Below are 16,791 nucleotides of genomic sequence, written 5' to 3'. Positions count from 1 at the left end.
GGCAAAAGACAAAGACTATATTAAGGTTCCCATCTTTCTCTGCAAAACAAGACGACTTTCTGTAAAGAAAAAGAAAACATAAATTAATAAATAAAAAACCCTTTTTTTTTCCTGCTTTTAGTTTTTTTTTTTTGGTGGCTGGATAGTAGAAAAAATTCTTATTCAAACCATATTAAACTGAATCAAATAAATTACAGTGTAAATATTGTAAATTATTTTTTTTTTAACTGTACACTAATTATATAATAAATATATTATACTTATCGTATAACTTATATCAGTTTGATCAAACTTAATTTGATTTAGAATTCAAGATTGCAGACAAATTCAGGCAAATTAGGGGTGTTATGAAATCCAAGAAGTCCGTCACTTTTGTTTGATTTTCTTTCTCTAAAACACACGTTTGTTTCTCTCTCTAAAACAGCTAATCCACTCGGTGGACTGCAAACCATTGAAGAAAGTGAGAGTTTTTGGAGAAAAAACAAAGAAAATTTAAGGATGGAGGGTCTAAAGGTAAGAAACACCGCGGTTTTGGGTTCCTTGTCCGACCCTCTTATCCATGGCTTCTCCTTCCTCAATTGACTAATATGCCCTCCTTCCCACTTTCCACACTTTCATGCACATATATCAATGGAAATGCCAAAATTACACCACTTCTTTACGATATATGGATCCATCAATTGTTGCTTTCCTTGAGGTTTTTTTAGTACATGTATATGCTTTTTCTTTTTTATTTTTTTAACAATAAATCGATTCAATCAATACATAAATATGTCTAAAAATATTAATAAATTATATTGATTCCATCAATATATCAATATGACTAAGAAAAGTAACAGATTAGGATAACTCAATAACTTATTTAAAGTGAGACAAATTATATACCCACATATATAATGAAATTCGCATCCATGATCTCGAACTTATTAATGAAATCTCATTCCATACTTTGATAGGTAGACATATAGCTCTTTTGTTATCGTTAACTACTAAAACTAAAAGTTAATAAAAAAGAAATACCGAATACTAATTAATTGTAGCTATGTAATGATTATTAGTCTTTAATACTTATGTAAGCAAATGCCAAAATATTAACTACAGCTAGAAAGTATAACAAAAAATATATATACATATATATATATATATATATATTTTGATCATATATAAAATTATGACGAATGTTAAGAATACCGTGCTGGAAACTAATTGTTTTCATTGTTTTTATTTTATCAGAGTATTAATTTATTATTTTTTTTAAATGGTGGTAGTTTATAGTGTAGAAAATAATTTTTTTTATAGTAGTTATGATCAAAGTATGACTCATAAATTTTTCCAAATATTCTTCTTGAAAAGAGTATATATTAATTATATAAATGCAATTTCTGCTTGGACCAATATTCCCGGTGCCAATTAATTTTAAATATTGAATGAAATATATATATATATATATAGCAAAAATTAATACGTTAGCACACGTCGAGTCTAGCTTATTTATTCATGTAAACCAATTAGCATTTTAAGACATTTTTTCTTGCAGAAACAACAATCAATGGTCGTTGCAAAGTCATAGTTGATTTGTATTTGTCACACATTTTTCTTTTAGCTATAGTAATTAATCGTAGCGAAAAATTATATTTTTTCTACTGTATATGTATATTATTAAAACTATATATATATATATATCTATACTATGTATATATGTATATATATTAAGGAAGAGCAACTCTTTAGTGTCTCCCTTATTTCTGGTATGCTATTTTCTTTATTCTTTTTTTTTCCACCTATCTCCTTCCACTTTTTCCTCACTGTCTACGAGTAGTAAAACATACTTTTTAATAGTTTTTCTGTTTCTCTTGCTCTAAATATTCTCTTTCAAAATTATTTATTTCTTATCATAGTTATTTTTATATTATTATTTTTTCTACAATAAAAAAATAATAAATAATATTTTATTATTATTGCACATTCAAGTAATAATATATATATATATATTGTGCAAAAGTGGTGAAATGTGAAGAGGTCTGTATTGTGATTGATGCATTAATCTTTCCTATCCGATCAGTTTGTGGAGAAAAATGGAAGACTTAAATTTAGAGCCGTATACTTCAAAACTTTCACACTACTTCACATGCATGCACACTACTGTTTCTCAATGTTACAACAAAATTTTAATTTCCACGATTAAAATTGTAATTTTAGTCTTGTAATTTACGAGGAGTAGTATTTTTGGTCCTATAAATAAATTTATGCAAGATAAAAATTGCTAACTCTCCCAAGTTATAGGACTAAAAATGCCAACGCTCCCTAAGTTGCAGGACTAAAATTGTAATTTTAATTGGATCATGTGCAAGTCACATGCAATATTAAAAGGATGAAAATTGTCAAATTTTTAAAATTATAGGACTCAATTTGTGTAGGACAAAAAAATACCACCTCTTATAATCTTACCCACACATATCGAGTATGCTTAAATCATCAGCAAACACAGCTAATTAATTTACAACTAATCACAAAACTGTTAAACTAATTGAACCCAAGTGGATCTTTATATAAACATATACAGCAGAAATTAAATGTGGCTAATCAATTGAAGGGTCATTATCAACAAGTTTAAGTCATAACCAAAAATATATATGTATGTATATATATTAAGGTGGATAGGGTACAAAAGAAAAAAGAAAAGAGCAAAAAACATCTCAATCCAATTTAATTTATACCTTGCTTGCCCCACTTCAACCTCCCTCCTTCCACATACATCACTCTTTGTTTTTAATTTAATTGGGTAGACTTTTTTTTTTTTTTTTTTGGAATAAACATTAAAATGAAGTTGGAATAATTTGGATTAGGTAAATGGACACGCATCTAATTCAATTGTACTTGCTTATTATTTTATGTAATTTTGATGTTTTAGGTCTTCTTATGTTAAGTCAAAGCAGCTAATAGTTTTTACCTACTCTTCGTATATATATATATGTGCTAATTTGTCGATAATTCTGGTCGAAAGTACTAAAATATATAAAAAAATTATTATGTATATCTCACAATTTTCTTTTTTTTTTTTTATAAATATTCAATGCAATAGGGAAATTTTTATTTTTTGATTTTTTTCCGTAATTAATGTCTTTGAATTGACAATATATGTCTCCAATTTAAGGGACAATTTGACGTCAAGGGTAATTATTTACACTTTAAATGCAGTTTTATAAGTGCAATCTAAAGAAGAACCTCTATCAGGTGTGTTTGGACTACCCCAATCTGAATATTCAAATGTTTAAGTCAAGAAAAAAAAATAGAAGAAATTATATTTTTTCATATGAATTATACTCGTTTTTTTTTATTTAATTTAATTTTTTTTGTCAACTTATCATTTCAATTTTACAAAATTCACACTTTACCATATATATAATTATTTTCTTGTTCACACTATATTGATGGCAAAATGTGAAAACGGGCATAATTCAAATATCAAAATGTATTTTATCCAAAAATTAGATACGTACAATATATTTAATCTAAAAAGTAATTAGAGTAATTAAAAATGATATATAATATTTTATTACATCATCATTTTTTCCAATATTATTGTCTTTATTTATTTTAGTATAATTATAATATAAATAGGTATCATGAAAATATAAAATATAAGTATATAGTACGCATATATATTAGAAAATATATAGACACTAAAAATTAATGTTATTATGTAGCTATATATATATATATGTGTGTGTGTGTGTGTGTTTTGACTATCTTATGCTAATGGTATTTTGCATTAAAATACTATGTATTATACTCCTCCAGTACAATGTACGTAGCTTTCAGTTGGAACATAATTTCTATTTAATTAGGTCACCGAATCTCGTTAATCTTTTTAAAAAAAAACTTCAAATATTCCAAAGTCAATGGATTTCTTTTTATTTCTAATGCAATAGTCCACCCAATCAATCATTTGTATTAGAGGATTAATATATAGGTATATTCAACAATTTTAGTTTTAAACAATATAAACTAGGCACGCCTTCTAATTTTTTTTCTTTCTTTCTTTTCTTTTCCTTTTTTTTTTTTTTTTGGATTGGTGAGAGGTGGAGAAACAAATGATCTACATTAATTGATTGGAGACGAAAAGTTTGAGTAGCTTATAAACTCAAGGCTTCCTCTTTCTAGTGAGGTGCTTTTTAGAACAAAACCGTGAGTCTCATACGAGGTCGGAGCGGACAATATCTTGCGTAATGGGACACCAATCAAATCCCAAGCCACATCATTTAATTGGTTTTGCCTATGGGGATGAGGTCATGTGTTTGTCTCAAATCCTCGTACGGGGGACTGATGGTGTAAGCAAACATCCCCATTGGTTGCAAATGAGAAACTGGAATAACTTATAAGTCTCAAGGCCTCATCTTCCTAACGAAACGTCTTTTAGGACAATACATGGAGCAACGGAATATTGATTGTATCGTAAATCACATCAGGTGTTGTTCAAAATAATGAACCAGTTTGAAATTATGAATTCAAGAGTTCCATCAAATATATAGATACTTATCTCACTTAATGTAAACTTATCAAAAATTATTTTATTATTTTTGAAATTTTAATACAATAATGTAATTACCGCTTTTAAAAGAGAATATTGCCTTTATATTTCAAAATCAACTAATCATCTGTATTCTGAAACATATATAGGATTATTGTCAAAATTATGAAAAATTATAATTTTAGTCCTATAATTTAGGGATGGCTTTTTTAGTCCTGTATGAATTGATTTTTGTAATTTAATCCTGTAACTTTAAAATTTTGATAATTTTAGTCTTTTTTCGATCAATCTAGCCAAAAATTGTTGTAATTTTAGTCCTACAAATAAATTTATATAAGACCAAAAATGTCAACTTCCTTAAGTTATAGGACTAAAAATGCCAACACCCATTATGTTACAAGACTAAAATTATAATTTAATTGGGTCAAGTGCAAGTCACATGTAATTTTCTGCCAAGAAGATGAAAATCATCAAAATTTTAAAATTACAGGACTAAATAGCGAAAATTAATTCGTGAATGATAAAAAATACTACCCCATAAGTTATACGACTAAAATTGCATTTTCCCCCCTCAAAATTATTCGAATAAATTCCTCACAGTAATCCTGAAATTTACATAATATTGAAAAAAAAATACATCCAATGAATATTTTCCAATTTAGAAATTATATGAAGTTGACTAAGATTCTCCAAATTTAGATTAATTTAGTAATGACTGGGATCAGCTATGTATTTATCGAATCGAATCCACCCTCTTAGTCTAAAAGGATATGTGCCCTCTATTAGTTTTCATAATCCTATTAATTAATTATAAAAGCAGCCACCAATATTTAATTTATTTATCTTTTTATTAATGTTGACAATCTACAATTGCCATTTTGTCAACCATTAACACAAACTTATGTAAGAAAATAATTAGGGAGTCTTTTTCTGTTTTTGCTCAACATAATAAGAAATTAAAGAACCCACGAATACAGAGCCCGAATTTTAATTAACAACAATATTAATTAATCTACCATATATATATATGTATGTATCTGTTTAATTTCTTAATTATTTGTATGTATTAATCCAAAATGGTTTTATTCACCTTAAATTTGTAATTTTGTATGTATTTTAGCTATTTTTATATCAGCATAACAGAAGAGAAGAAGAGATTTCTAATTTTTTATTGATCAGGCGACACCCAGATTTGAACTGGGGAAAAAGGATTTGCAGTCCCCGTACATCAATTTTGAAACCCTACATTTATACATAAATATTTTACAATATGTTAAAAAAGGGTGAGAAAATTTACAAAAATTTGGTGTCATAGAAAAGGATGAGAGCAACTAATTTTGAAAAGCAATGAAGGTAATAAAAGCGGAAAGGATTTGTACAAAAACAGAGAAATGCAATTATTGATAAGGTTTGGAAGCTAAATTTTGCCTCTAAACTTGGATTGATTTGAATAGAAAATGGGATGGGCAGCGGAGTGGAGTCTTTTTCTGGTTTCTATATATAGAATATGTTGAAATTATTACAAGAAGTTTTCACCCTCTTCTTCTAAATTGTCATTACACTTTCAAGAGTTATATTTGTGTGGTCAATGCTCCTTCACCCCAATTCAAACTAAATATTCAAATTATTAAATAATAAATAAATTTTGAATTTATTATTACATCTAAATGAATTTCAGATATTTTTTTATATTAAATTTTATGGAAAAACGATATAATTATTATGTCGATATTTAAAGGGAAAAATTTAGCAATCAATATCATAATTATTGGGAGGCAATCATTCTCTTATTAATACTAGTGATAATTATAGTTCAAAAATCACGTGCACCTGTGCTCCATCGGGTCGACCCGTTTCTAAATAAGTGAGTATATCGGGTCGACCCTAACCCACATTTACTATTACGGTGGTGGATTTTCCATCTTAACAACAACGCCACTTTCTTTACACTTAATTCAATTCTCCTCCCACTCCCACAGACACACACACACTCTCTCTCTCTCTCGAAAAATACCTTTTCCGACCGCCAGATCCACGCGCCGTCGCAATGACGGATTCCCCGACCGCCGAGCAACAACCGGAGCCACCACCTCCATCCACCCCCACCGCTGCCTACCATCTCCACCCCCGCCGCGAACCCTTCGAGCACGGCCTTCTCCCCATCCCCAAACTCATCTTCACTGACGGCACACAGACCCTATCCCTTCTCAAATCTACTCTACTCTCCTCCAGTTCCAATTATCGAGTCAGCTCCGAAACTCTATCCCGAGTCCTTCAAATCCCCATTGAACATTCGCGTATCCTAATCGAAACCCTATCCTCCGTTTTGCATGACGATTCTGATCCTTTAGTGAAGGCTAGGACTTCGAAAGAGATCGAAGAAATTGGAGCTAATGTGTTCGATTTGCTTGTGTTCCTGTATATACAGAGTTATAAGAGATTGCTGCCTAAAGGGCATAAGGATTCTGCTGCTGTCGCTGATGTTTGGCCGTCGACGTCGGCTTTTGATGGGTTTCTATCCGCCCTCTCGCCATTACAGGTGATGAATTTTGCTGATATTTGCAGGTTTTGGAGCTTTTTTGGGTTTTGATTAAACATGCTTGGCGAATTGAGGAGTTTTGCTTAATTTATTTTCTCTTCCAAGTGTTTATCTGTATGCTATGCGCTGTAGGTGAGAATTCGCAACCATTTGGAATGGGATGTGCAGGAAATTGAGTTTATTTTAAGCCATTGAATACCATCCTTTGTAGTTATCTCTTGCCCTATCCGTATGAGTTATGTGTCTGCATATATTCATATGATTGACTGTAAGAAGATTCTTGATTGTAATTCAGTACTGATGACTTATTATTCTAATTACCAGAAAAGTTTGTACATGAATTAGATTTTACTGCTAATTTCTAGGATGTAGTATTAAGCACATTAATTTTCACATATTAGATGTGGTAGAAGTAAATTTATCTGTCCTACAGTGTTGTCAATAGGCAGTTAAAACAAATAAGCATTGTTCTACCTATTGCAGTTGGTGCGCAGCAATAGTCGTAGGTCCATGCCATCACAAGCTGATGAAGAGGCACATCAGCTATCCTATTTGCAGAAACACCTCGGAAATATTCTTTCCCTCTTGGCGGACTCTGCAGAAGCAGAAGGTGATGAATCCCTGGTATGTAAATTTTGTTAGCTTATCTGCATTCCTGTGGAATTGGTTTCTTTAATTACATAGGAGGTGTGAGTCCATGATTGATCTTCTTGATGAAGCTAAATATCACTTTTCCAGGTTTTATCCATGGATAAATTTGAACATCTTGGATTTCTGATTTATTTTGGGGAAAGAGGATCTGAGAGAATTCCATTGAGCCAGAATACTCCATTTTTCGCAAATTCAGATCCTGACATGCCTGCTGTTCCAGTTCCTGCATCACATGTTCTTGATTGGCTTCTCCAACACATATCCTCTACCTTAGAACATCTTGCTGATAGAGTTTCTCCAAAAGAAAATGGGCCTAGTAGTTCTTCTGATCAGGATGTTACAATGGCTGATGTTGGAACAAGCTCCGTGAAGCCATCAAGCAGTACTAGAGGTCCAAGTTTCATTGAGGGGATCTCTAAATCATCATATATAAAGCAAGCATCTGATCTTAAGGGGACATCTGTAAAGGTGAGAAACTTTCTGTGTTTTTGACCTATTTGTCCATTTCGTGCTTTGGTCAGTCTGGGAACTTTAGCAGATATTTCCCCAAATTTATTTGCATGAACAAGGTTTTCACTTGAGTTCTCCTTAGGGGCACATCAATAACTAGTTAAAATTAATTGAACTGTAAACACTATAAAATAGTAAATGGCACAAATCTTATGGTGTGACCGTAGGCCAGACCTAATTAGCTGAGCTGCCTGTAAGCATGATTTCTTCTTTGGTTATACCTTGAAATGGAAGTGAATAGCAACCTTTGTAGAAGTTAAGTGGAGAATTGACAATTTATTTCTTTGTATGCCCATCCCATTGAAGAGAGGGTATTGAGTTTGTCTGAAATAATGTTTCACAATTGACAGACTTGCTGCATTTTAACCCACAGCCGTAGGCAACCATGTAACTATAACCATGATTGTAGGTCAATTGGGTGTCAATAACATATTTTTCTGTATGTCTATCCCTTCTCTCCTGCACAATCTCACTATGGAAGATGGATAAGGTCCTAAGGAGGAAGATTATTGAAATAGTCTGAGTCATGATTTCTTGTTGACATTGCAATTCAACTGTCTACCCTAGGTAGTTACTTTCACTAGTGTAGTATACTTTTTGGTGCTTTTTTCCACAAGTTAATTGCAATATCACAAGTTCTCCACATACTACGTCAGAGTAAAATTGGCACAAGAGCTTATCTTTTGCGTGTTTAATTTGTTTGTTCAGGTTGTAAATTGCCACGAATCGGTAATTTACATTTTGGCACCACTGAGATATGCAACAGTCTATGGGTGCTCTGATGCAACTATTGTGCTTGGAGCTGTTGGCAAGGTAGTGATGTGGTTACACTCGGCAATGTGATTCCATTTCTAATATTTGGATGGTATAGTTTATATCTTGATATAATCATATAACTGATTATGCATGCCGCTGCTGATGACCACACTGGCTGCTACATTTGTTGTGTTTTCTATACAAGATAGACATGTACTATGAAGGATGTATCTATTCATTTGTAATGTAATTAAAAGTTTTCAATCAGTCCACAGATGTCTTCAGTATGGTGCAGTTCAGATGTTCTTGTTGCTAAAGCAGAACTCATATATGCTTAAATAATTGTCTTATACAGGCTGTTAGAGTTGAACATTGCGAACGTGTTCATCTGATCACTGCATCCAGACGCATCTGCATCGTGAATTGCCGAGAATGTCTATTCTTCTTGGGGGTTAACCAGCAACCTTTGATGGTTGGTGATAACCATAAATTGCAGGTCAGTAAATCTATGTGTCAAGCTTGCGTCACTTGTGCTTTAAGGAGTTAATTAAGTTTTTGATAAATTATTACACTTTCAAATGCATAATTTTGCAAAAGCTATCTACATCTTCTCAACCTTCAAAAAAGTTGTAGTGGTGTTTCCCAACATATTGCAATGATCACTGGGACTCAGAAATTCCTTTTTCACTGTTGAATTTGTTATTCAACAGGTGGCCCCATTTAATACATTTTACTCTCAACTGGAGGAGCACATGAATCAAGTTGGAGTTGACCCTAACATCAACAGGTGGGATGAACCTGTGGCACTTGGTTTGGTTGATCCACATGATTCATTATCCCATCCTGCTGGTGTCTCAGATGTTCAAACTGAATCTGCCACACGCCTAGATCCCGATCAGTATACCCATTTTGTGGTAAGTGCTCTATTTGGTGGACTGTTTTGGTGACGAGATATCATAAGTGGATTGTGCATTGCTTAAATAATACTGATTTTGCTATAATTTCTTTGGTACACAACTGGGCACTAGAACGTGGTATCTTATGAGTATGAAGTCTGATTATTTGTTCATGATGGACCATATTGTTATTTCACGTGTATTTATCTTGGCTCATTTGAAGCATTGTAGATTTCTAGCGTATACTAATAGACATTTTAATCATCAGATTCCAAACTGGTTGGGAAGTGATCAAGCTGGTTCTACAAAAGATAACCCCTTTCCTCTACCTGATGCTTACCTAGCGTCACAACAGAAAAATGTATGTTAAAATAATTTCTGTTTTGGGCTTCACTTTTTTTCTTTTACTCATGATCAAAATAATGGGTTGATTCTTTTGTTTTTCATTTCTTAGCACAAAAATTTGGTGGAAGTCAAGCATATCTTGAGGGAAACTCAACTTGAAGAGAGCCGGAAACGAGAGTTGTCTACTGCTCTTCATGCGTGTTTTAAAGACTGGTTATATGGTAATACTTGCCACTTTAGAATTGGGTGTTTTACATGTACTGATACACAATATACGCTATGTGCACAGCACACACTGAAATTTGTATGTTATGAACAATAACATTTTTCCTTTATGCATGCAATGTTTGCAATAATGATGTTTAATACTTGTTATAAAGCTTGGAATCTGCTTCTCTTTTCTGTTGGTAATGAATTGTTAGCCTCTTACTTTCCCTTTGTATAAGATGAAAAGTTATGTTGTCAGTTCAGCTTTTTTGTCGAATTTCCTTCTCTTTGTTAACATTTTATATATCCGGCTTTCTTGATCTCAGACCCAGATACATAAAGCTATTTAGTTGTCAATTTACCATGGTGTTTTACGAGTTGTTCTATTTTTACTTTCCTATCAACTGTTATGGCAATTTGGACTAATGTACGAGTACCAAAAGATCTCATTGTTTTGGATGTAATTTGTGCTCCTATCATTTCCTGGATATGTCACAATGAGCAGCAGTTGGCATTCCTTAAACCTATGGACAATTGTTAACTGCACCCATCATCTGTTTATGAAATGATTTAAGTTGTTTTGTCGAACTACCTCAAATTCATTTCCAGAAGAAATTTTGAATGTTGCTTTATGCATGTTGTTTGCAGTCCAGGTCAATGGTGTAGAAGAACTTTTATTTGTGCCTAAATTTGTCAATGCATCCTCTTAGGAAATTGTTTTATTCCTAAAATGGAGAAATGCCCATTATTTTGTTTCTGTACATCAGCTAGTAAATGTGATGCATTTTCACTCCCTTGTTTGTATGAATCAACAGCATCAGGGAACATCCGGCAGCTTTACTGCTTACAGGGTGAATAAGTGCTCAGGCCATACTGGAGCAGAACAATAGAGAATAGAGCTATCTCTCCAGATTTACCCCTGAATTTAGGAATCGACCAGTTGAAGTACCTCTTGTGCAATTTTTATTGATGTTGAAGGCTTCTGGGACTCTGATGCCTGCCGAGTTAGCTACGTAAAATTTGGTTCAAAGATCTGAACTGAGCATGTAGATTATGAATCGAACAAAAATGCTAACATGTTGTACTTCCAGTTTGTTAATGAGCTATACTGTATTTCCAAAATGATGCTGTTGGAGATTCTAGCCCGGTGTTTCCAAGAATCATAATATTTTAAATTAAGTTTCATTAAAGTCATCTTTTGGAGAGAATGAACTGTTATTACAGGCAGGCTTTTCTTTCAATTTTAATCTTCTATTCAGCGACAGATAATCATCAAATGCACACTTGAAATTCTTCTGGAAGATGGTTCAAAATTGCAGTCATTTACACATCTCCTATTCTGCTCCTTCCTGGTGTTGAAATGTATGCTCCAAGGCAGCAAAATATCTCAACTTTTTCTCTCAATTTACATGAACTAGCGACGAACAAATTGCATAGGATGTAGAGTGCTAGCCTGAAGGAACTAGCTCTAGCAGCTTTTCTGCTTGATCTGGGAAGAAAGTAATGAACAGATACGCACCTGGAGAAAAAATCGAGCAATCAATCAACGCAGATACTCTCTCTCTCTCTCTCACTCTCTGGAAACCATTTAAGAGAGTTGCATTTGTGGGTTTTAGAACTTACAGATAAGAACAGTACCGAGTACGGCTGAAATTTTGCCTTGTATCGTAACCAAACCAGCTTTGCCTGCATTTTGCAGCTCGGTTGAACCAACAGTGTCGAATGTGCCTGCATTCAGAATATTGTTTATGCCTTAAGTATTTGAACTTCCATACCAATGGATTTGAAGGTACAAATATTCACCAGATGTTACGGATTGGAGCCCTGATGTTATGCAGGCTATATTTTGATAACCAGCTTCCTCTAACTTGTTGGAAGCAGCAGCAGACCTTCAATTGATCATAAAAAAGAATCCAATCACTTGTAAAGATCGAACAATGTAGGAAGACTCAGTTAAATAAAAGCAAGAGAAACCGACAAGAAATGCCTGACTTGTTGATAGTTGAATGAACATGTCACAATGTAAAGGAAAAGAATTTGTTTGATATAAGCTACTGGGTTCAAACCCGATTTTGTCGTTAGGTTTAAATTCACACTTTTGAAGAACACATTCTTGAAATTTGAAACTAGAACAACAAAATAGAAGTTTACCTGAGTCCCTCCTGACAAACAAGTAACAGCTTGCTTCCAGATGAAAACTGGCTCTTAATAGATTGCACAAACTCCGGGTTAGGTTTAGTGAAAGGCAAGCCAAAGAATAATCCAGAAAAATTGTTGTGCACAGTCCTCTTTATTATTGTCCCTGTTCAGCAGATATACAAGCATTTAAACTTATAATGCATAGTCAAACATATTATTGTTCAAAGCTTGTGCTACACAACGCAGCAAAAAAGTACCCAAATCGTTGTCTGTGTTTTCAATAAACAACGGGACATGATAGCAGCCCTTTATATGGGCTCTTTCAAACTGAGTCCTATCACGAACATCAACAACTGCATATCCCTCAACTGCAATCAGCTTCTTTGCCTCTTCGTAGTTCACAAAATTTACCTCTGCTTTTATTACCAAACTTCTTTTCTGGAACCGTTTCCCTGTCAGGGTTCTTCCTTGATAAGTTCCCACTACCAGCCAAGATGTACTGAAAACACAGAGCATGAGTTCCTTGATTGTATGAAAGAGTACAATTTGCTAAACTTAAGAACGGAATACGATCAGCATTTGATAATACCTTCGAGATGAGAGTGCTGAAGGGCAACAGCAAGCAATCCCTGCCATGTCTACTCTCTCTCTCTCTCTCTCTCTCTCTCTTAGCAGATTATGATTTGGTTCTTGGCTAGTTGCTCGAGGAGGGTCCAGTGAAATTTAAGACTGTGAATCGGTTTCTGCCACGTGGCGTGGAGAATATAATAGGGATTGGATATCTTTACTTAGGCTTTCCTTTGATTACTAGTTTTGCTGGCAGGCTGCTTCTGTTTTCTTCCAGAAAGGACCTGACGATTATCTTGGAGATGGGATTGTTAAACTAGTGCGCAAATTATTGCGAAAATCATTATCCTTGTTTGAAGTGATTATATTGTGTAATATGCTTTATAATGTTATTTTCTTTTAAAACAACAATTCAAGATTCAGACATGGCACTTCCGGTAAAGCACAGGACTGTAGAATAGCGTGGTAACACAAGTTATATATAATCAAGGGAATGCTTGAGTTATAACCATGTAACAGTACCTAATCTTCAGGGAGTCGTTTGATAATGTTCTTAAACACAAAATAAGCAGAATTCAAAGGAACTAATAATGAAATTTTGTGCTCAAATCATCATTCAATAATAAGCAGGTAGATCAACAATTTGTAATAATTCTGCTTTCAGCAATGAAGAAATTGGGATCTGACAGCAATAAATCCTGAAAACAAGTATCCGTCAATTTTACATGTCATTGGTTATGACCGTATTATGTGCTTGGGAAAAGAGATTTTCTTCTCAGGAAACCTAAAGGAACTCCATAATTTTTATTGAGCAATCCATTAAGCATCTGTACTGGTAAGAAAAAGTGAGCAACCTGAAACAGAGCCCAGAAGTACATTACACTTCCTGAAAGTGCATAAAGCAAAACAGATCTTATACTTTGAACTAATTAACATTGGGCCTTTTCTTGGTGGTGTAAGGGTAATATTCCTTGCCAGTGTCCACTCTTGTTGTTTGACCTCCGATATCAATGACGGAAGATGTGAATGCAAGTGCAGCTCCTGCAGAGATGGCTGTCGAAATGCTCCTCCCTACACACGGATGAGAATACCAGCGACAATTTAGATCAGTTTTGAGTCAGCACAGGACAGAATAATACCAACAATCAACATAAAGCACAGGCCTTTGAAATTTAAGCAAATGAGAGAACATGGGTAGTCATCAATATTTTAGGATGTGCTTTTACAGTTCAGATCTTCAATGCCTGGAATTTATCAACAACATTTAGACACTTTTACTTGTTAACTTAACAATTGCTTGAGAAACCTATGGATATAAAATACAACACAAACAACATGAAAGGTGAACATAGACACACGTGCATTACAATTGCCATCAGATCTGGAACCAGAGGTATTAAATGTAGAGGCTATGGACTGTTAGTCAATACACCACAGTTGGCTTAAAATATGTCAGGAGCATGCATCTCTCTCATAATTTTGGGCTCCGGAAAATAGTCAAAGAAACAGATGCCTCATGGGATATGCCAACGCAAGAAATAATTTGCTATGGTCTTCAAGAGTCCTCAGCGATCAAACACACTGAGTGTTTATAGTGAGAAGCATATCATTTAAACATCAACTCCAAGTATGGGATGCTAACAATAAGAAGTGACCAACAAACTTGAACAACATAATAAGAACAAGAGGAAATTTAGTCTGGACATTAAATTATTCAAACTTTCCTCCTTCAGATCATTACTAGATGAACAAACAGAGATATAAAGCATCAAACACCACTTGCATAGACAACCAGAGTCCACACACATATACAAGACAATAAAGTACCTAATTCACACTCAGATGGCATGCCAAGGCATGCTCAACCTGCTAATTGATATATAATAGCAATAAAGTTTAAACAAGAAGGAGAAAGGTTCACCTTTGTATCCCAAAATAGAAGCTCCAGCAACAAATCCTCCAACAGCTCCATTAACAAAGTCTCTTTTCATCCTGTAGTTCTGCACTAACTGCTCTACCCCAATGTAGACTCCACCTATTGCAGCAAATGTCGCTCCATAATTACCCATCATCTTCAGTGTCCGGACCAAACCTGGAAGTGCAACTCTCCTCTCAACACGAGGTACATCATGCCAAGTAGCAACAATTGTACCCCAAATGGTGCCAGCAGCTAGTCCTGTGGTTGCCCCTTTTATTGTTTTCATTACAGGAGTCTCTTCATCTTCCATTTTCCTAAGCTCCTCATGATCCATTTTGGCTTTCTTTGAATTAATACAATGAAAGGCTGCAGGACAAAAGGATGTCCAGAAGAAAATATTATTCATTCCTTATGACATATTATGCTGTTTCACAAGAAAATCATTACAACAAAGAGAAGAGAACGGTGAGAATGTTACAAAATATTCTGCATCTATCAGCCAAAAAAAATGAACGGGAAAACCATTTATTAGACAGTGCAGCAAGACGGGACAGCAGCAAAAGTGATAAAGACAGATGTAGGAAATGGAAACTTGAAAAAATGAGCATTTCATGAGAATGAAAAATCACAGAGAAAATAAGACAAACACCCCAAAATATCCACACAGCACCACCATGTAGATGAAAATGAAAAATTTGAGATACTTCAGATGCAGGTTCTCGGCGATTGAACCTAGGGTTTAGAAGAATGAGACACAAAGAAACTCACCAAACTTTGTGTGGCTTTAAAGAGCAAGAGAAACAAAATCTTGTAAAAAATTAAAAGGAGATAGCAGTAAATTTAACTATTTGATACTCTCCATCAGTTTTGCTGGGCCAAAGAGAAGAGTTATAGTCTTATAGAGGACAACAGGCACCAGAAATCAGAGAATTTCTGCCTTGATGACATTTTACAAACGAATCCTTAGCATCTAGCATTGCAACAACGGAAGACTGAATTTTCCGCAAAAAACAAAAAAAGATTTAAAGAACAAACATCTCAAGCAAATTTCACTCAGGAGATTCAGCCACTGTGGAGCCACCTGCACAAAAGTTAACTAAAACCAGAACACTTCCCCACGATAAAAAAATTAAAAAACTTTCCTCTGTACTTATAATTATGAACAACTCCACCACCTCATAATTTCTAAAATAGGATCAAAGGGTTCAAAAAGTCAAATGTGCAAAACCAATAAAAAATATATTAACAACCATTACACAGTAATGGCAGTGGCTCAAACTGAGGAACACCAAGAATTTCAAGTCTTGACCGATTAATTCCAATCTCCCAAAACTTCTAGCCCTAGGATCAAATTCTCATACAGCTTTTCTTAAAAGAAACAAGCAAGACAAATACAAATCTATACGTGCATACGCCTGTATGACTATTTCATTCCATCACTGCGTGTGCGTGTGTGAAAAATAGAGATAGAGAGAAGGAGCTCACCTGAACTGGAAGTGATCTGCCTTCTGCAGGATTTAGAAAGAGAGAGTAGCTGAGCTAAACAGATCAAAATGGAATTGATGAGAGAACTGAGAACAATTGCGTGGGCCTTATTGGGCTTCAGTAGCAAATAGATCTGGGCTTATGATTTTATATATTTTAACCATCACCTCTTCTATTGGGCTTTTTTTCTAAAAGCCCAATTTGTATGAGTATACTGGGATATTTGCAGAACAAAAGTGTAGGCTGG

At 33.9% G+C, this 16,791-nt stretch overlaps 3 protein-coding genes across 5 annotated transcripts; 1 reads left to right on the top strand and 2 right to left on the bottom strand.

Annotated features, from left to right (window-relative positions):
* The first annotated feature begins 6,465 nt into the window (after nucleotides 1–6,465).
* On the top strand, nucleotides 6,466–11,643 carry LOC105159702 (uncharacterized). The gene is made up of 9 exons (XM_011076873.3): nucleotides 6,466–7,070; nucleotides 7,554–7,694; nucleotides 7,809–8,189; nucleotides 8,940–9,044; nucleotides 9,343–9,483; nucleotides 9,698–9,901; nucleotides 10,152–10,244; nucleotides 10,338–10,449; nucleotides 11,251–11,643. The coding sequence occupies exons 1-9, from the start codon at nucleotides 6,579–6,581 to the stop codon at nucleotides 11,292–11,294; spliced, it is 1,713 nt and encodes a 570-aa protein (XP_011075175.1). The 5' UTR covers nucleotides 6,466–6,578; the 3' UTR covers nucleotides 11,295–11,643.
* LOC105159701 (Rhodanese/Cell cycle control phosphatase superfamily protein) lies at nucleotides 11,602–13,323 on the bottom strand. Of its 2 annotated transcripts, none has more exons than XM_011076870.3 (6): nucleotides 13,164–13,323; nucleotides 12,832–13,073; nucleotides 12,587–12,737; nucleotides 12,239–12,324; nucleotides 12,059–12,163; nucleotides 11,602–11,954 (listed from the first exon to the last, which is right to left on the bottom strand). In XM_011076870.3, exons 1-6 carry the CDS (start codon nucleotides 13,208–13,210, stop codon nucleotides 11,884–11,886), a joined length of 702 nt encoding a protein of 233 aa, XP_011075172.1. In that variant the 5' UTR covers nucleotides 13,211–13,323; the 3' UTR covers nucleotides 11,602–11,883. The 2 variants fall into 2 exon arrangements, with proteins under 2 accessions (XP_011075172.1, XP_011075174.1); XM_011076872.3 differs by having other exon boundaries at nucleotides 12,074–12,163.
* Nucleotides 13,324–13,926: 603 nt separating this feature from the next.
* LOC105159700 (outer envelope pore protein 16-3, chloroplastic/mitochondrial) lies at nucleotides 13,927–16,649 on the bottom strand. 2 transcript variants are annotated; one of them, XM_011076869.3, is made up of 3 exons: nucleotides 16,545–16,649; nucleotides 15,063–15,425; nucleotides 13,927–14,212 (listed from the first exon to the last, which is right to left on the bottom strand). In XM_011076869.3, exons 2-3 carry the CDS (start codon nucleotides 15,391–15,393, stop codon nucleotides 14,067–14,069), a joined length of 477 nt encoding a protein of 158 aa, XP_011075171.1. In that variant the 5' UTR covers nucleotides 15,394–15,425; nucleotides 16,545–16,649; the 3' UTR covers nucleotides 13,927–14,066. The 2 variants fall into 2 exon arrangements, with proteins under 2 accessions (XP_011075171.1, XP_011075170.1); XM_011076868.3 differs by having other exon boundaries at nucleotides 15,063–15,483; nucleotides 16,545–16,627.
* Between the last annotated feature and the right edge of the window lie 142 nt (nucleotides 16,650–16,791).

The sequence above is a fragment of the Sesamum indicum genome, linkage group LG4, assembly GCF_026168435.1.
Source record: "Sesamum indicum cultivar Baizhima isolate 11 linkage group LG4, ASM2616843v1, whole genome shotgun sequence".
NCBI lineage: Eukaryota > Viridiplantae > Streptophyta > Magnoliopsida > Lamiales > Pedaliaceae > Sesamum > Sesamum indicum.
The sequence above is the reverse complement of the archived record's forward strand: the minus strand, read 5'-3'. Positions and strand labels throughout refer to the sequence as shown.

Excerpts from the sequence above, each read along its gene's own strand:
- LOC105159702 (XM_011076873.3), top strand. The coding sequence starts at position 6,579 with ATGACGGATTCCCCGACCGCCGAGCAACAACCGGAGCCACCACCTCCA. Across the intron at positions 9,902-10,151 it reads ATCAGTATACCCATTTTGTG|ATTCCAAACTGGTTGGGAAG; the intron begins GTAAGTGCTCTA and ends TTTAATCATCAG. Across the intron at positions 10,450-11,250 it reads TTTTAAAGACTGGTTATATG|CATCAGGGAACATCCGGCAG; the intron begins GTAATACTTGCC and ends ATGAATCAACAG.
- LOC105159701 (XM_011076870.3), bottom strand. The coding sequence starts at position 13,210 with ATGGCAGGGATTGCTTGCTGTTGCCCTTCAGCACTCTCATCTCGAAG. Across the intron at positions 13,074-13,163 it reads TCAGCACTCTCATCTCGAAG|TACATCTTGGCTGGTAGTGG; the intron begins GTATTATCAAAT and ends CTGTGTTTTCAG. Across the intron at positions 12,325-12,586 it reads GTTTGTCAGGAGGGACTCAG|GTCTGCTGCTGCTTCCAACA; the intron begins GTAAACTTCTAT and ends GATCAATTGAAG.
- LOC105159700 (XM_011076868.3), bottom strand. The coding sequence starts at position 15,465 with ATGAATAATATTTTCTTCTGGACATCCTTTTGTCCTGCAGCCTTTCAT. Across the intron at positions 14,213-15,062 it reads TTCTATTTTGGGATACAAAG|GGAGGAGCATTTCGACAGCC; the intron begins GTGAACCTTTCT and ends ATCCGTGTGTAG.